Source organism: Triticum aestivum, chromosome 7A (assembly GCF_018294505.1).
Source record: "Triticum aestivum cultivar Chinese Spring chromosome 7A, IWGSC CS RefSeq v2.1, whole genome shotgun sequence".
Classification (NCBI taxonomy): Eukaryota; Viridiplantae; Streptophyta; class Magnoliopsida; order Poales; family Poaceae; genus Triticum; species Triticum aestivum.
In genome coordinates, this window is record NC_057812.1 from 357,192,716 (window position 1) to 357,195,824 (window position 3,109).

The following is a 3,109-nucleotide window of genomic DNA, read 5'->3' on the forward strand; positions in this document are numbered from 1 at the left end:
CTAAAGGCTACGACTTGCTTGGTTAGATGACCATGGATGCTGAATATCTACTTCGTCCGCTAGAACCAGCATGCCTGAGAGAAGTTGAAGTAGTAGTGTACTCATCTTGAGCTTTGTAACACCATCTAAATGAATGAAATGCAATGCTGGTTGCTTTTTGTCAAAAAAAGAAAAGAAAAAACATGCTTGGACTCAGCACACACCGGAGCCAGCCAGCTCGACTCGGTCTATATCACTCCCTCGTCCGCCATAGCGCAGACCCACGCGCGCGCGCGCTCGGCCACACGTGCGGCTCCCAGGATTCGCGCCGCCGCGGGTAAGAAAGGCCAGCTTGGAGGAGGGTGAGGTGGAGAGTCGGGAGGCGAGGAGTCAACTGTATACTATGGATGGACCGGCGGAGCTGGAGGCGGCGGAGCAAGTGGTGATACGGTTGGACTCGTCGTTGGCTTCGACGGCGGCGGCGGAGCCGGCGGCGGTTGGGGGCGAGCCGATGCTGTTCGACGGAGCAGGGGATCGAACCGAGGCGGAGCGGTTCCTCCGTGCTGTGGATAACATCCGCCGCCTCGCTCTGTCGTCCCCCTCGGTGGTCGGGAGCCCGCGGCGGTCGTCCGGGTCGGGGGCGGCGGCTGGTGGAGGCGGGTGCAGCGCCGTGCAGGTCACGATGGCGCGGCTCGAGGACGAGTTCCGCCACTTGCTCTCGTCCCGCGCCTTCGACCTCGAGATCGAGGCGCTCGCCGACCTGACATCTCTCTGTATCTCCAGCGACCGAACGAACTCGGTCTCATCCATGGACCTCCCAGCTGTGGAGGAAGATGACTCCATCTCCGACTGCGGCGGCCGGCGAAGCAGCTACCGCTCGCTCCGGAGCATCCGTGAGATCGACCTCCTCCCCGACGACGCCGTTGCCGACCTCCGCGCCATCGCCTCCCGAATGGCTGCGGCTGGGTACGGCCGCGAGTGTGCCCAGGTGTACGCCTCCATTCGCAAGCCGGCCGTGGACGCCTCCCTCCGCCGGCTCGGCGTCGAACGGCTCAGCATCGGTGATGTCCAGCGCCTCGAGTGGGACGCTCTCGAGGCCAAGATCCGCCGATGGATCCGAGCTGCCCGTGCCGCCGTCCGCGGCGTTTTTGCCAGCGAGCGCCGCCTCTCCTTCCACGTCTTCCATGACCTCCCAATCTCCAATGTCACCGTTGTCAGCGTCGTCACCGCGGCTCCAGCCACGCATGACACCCCCTTCGTCGAAGCTGTCAAGGGTGCGGCGCTTCAGCTGTTTGGCTTCGCTGAGGCCATCAGCATCGGTCGCCGCTCTCCCGAGAAGCTCTTCAAGATTATCGATCTCCACGACGCGCTATCTGACCTGCTGCCTGACGTCTCCGACATTTTCGCTGCATCCAAGGCAGCCGAATCGATATACGTGCAGGCCGTAGAGATCCGATCGCGCCTCGCAGATGCAGTGCGTGGAATACTCTCGGAGTTTGAGAACGCAGTTCTCCGCGACCCGCCCAAGACTGCAGTTCCTGGCGGCACCGTCCACCCGCTCACACGGTACGTGATGAACTATAGCAGCCTCATTTCCGACTACAAGGCCACGCTCACCGAGCTGATTGTATCACGTCCGTCGGCAAGTGCCCGGCTTGCTGCTGAAGGCAATGAGCTTGCGCCATGCTTGTCCTGCCTCGAACTACCCGAGCATGAGAATCAGTCACCGCTTGCTGCCCATATCATCTGGATCATTGTTGTCCTTGAACACAACCTTGAGAGCAAGGTGTCACTCTACAAGGACACGGCTCTCTCACATTTGTTCTTGATGAACAATGTACACTATATTGTACACAAGGTCAAGGATTCACCTGACCTCTGGAGCATGATTGGTGATGATTACTTGAAGCGGCTTACAGGAAAGTTCACAGTGGCCGCCACAAATTACCAGCGGACGTCATGGCTAAAGATCCTGAATTGTTTGCGAGATGAGGGTCTTCATGTAAGTGGTGGCTTCTCGTCAGGAATATCCAAGTCAGCTCTGCGGGAGCGATTCAAGTCCTTCAATGCTGCATTTGAGGATGCGCATAGGGTGCAATCTGGGTGGTTCGTGCCGGACACGCAGCTGAGGGAGGAGCTGAGGATCTCAATATCAGAGAAGCTGTTGCCAGCATACAGGTCGTTCCTTGGCAGGTTCCGGCATCATATAGAGAATGGGAAGCATCCAGAGTTGTACATCAAGCACTCAGCTGAGGACCTTGAGAATGCCGTGAATGATTTCTTTGAAGGGGCTCCTCCTTCCCCGCATAATAGGAGGAGATCTCATGGATGAAATTCCTGTGCATTTAGCATTCGACTGGTGTGTTGTGGCTTTGTATTCTTTGATTCTTCAGGGGGGATCAAGTGCTGACAGTTGGAGCTCTGTTTACTCTGATATTTGACAATATAGTTGGTCAAGAACTCTTGGTCGATAAACAGACATGCCAATTCTTATGTCATTTTGAGATCTGGTGAAGCTGTCAATCTCCATGGGTCTTCCTCTGTGAGCCAACTTGTTCATTTGTTACACTATTATTTTATATTTTTGGCAAGTAGCATGTTGATATAGCATTTTCATTCCAGTTAAAAAAATATATAATGTTATTATTCTTTCAGCTATGTTGGGTACATGGAAGTGTAATCCATGCAATTTCATGCCAATGCCTTGAATGTGCTTTTGATGTCCTTTATGTTATTAGCAATCATCTGGATAGTCCATGCTTTGTGGGTTAGAGATAGAAAGATTTTTTTTTACTCTTTTGTACCATATGATTTTGTAAAATTATGTTGTTACTTTGAATGCCAATCTTGAGTTTCTCTAGTGCATATCTTCTTTCGGGTGTTAGAAATTGACAGATTTTAATCACTCTCTTGTACCACATGATTTTGCAAAATGATTTTATCAATCTAAATGCTAATCTTGAGCTTCTCTAATGCACAACTTTTTAAGGATGTTAGAAATTTGCAACCCCTAGCAAGCCAGGAATGTACTACACAGATTCTTCTATATGCTACGTTACTGCCTATTTATTGTTGCGCAGTTTGTAAATTGAAAATCCTCATGTCTTTTGGCTGTTGCTATGTTGAGTAG

The 3,109-nt window shown here is 52.6% G+C and overlaps 1 protein-coding gene across 1 annotated transcript; it reads left to right on the forward strand.

The window, feature by feature from the left end:
- The first annotated feature begins 260 nt into the window (after positions 1-260).
- Positions 261-2,633, forward strand: LOC123154787 (exocyst complex component EXO70B1). The gene has a single exon (XM_044573420.1). The coding sequence runs from the start codon at positions 383-385 to the stop codon at positions 2,309-2,311; it is 1,929 nt and encodes a 642-aa protein (XP_044429355.1). The 5' UTR covers positions 261-382; the 3' UTR covers positions 2,312-2,633.
- Positions 2,634-3,109: the final 476 nt, after the last annotated feature.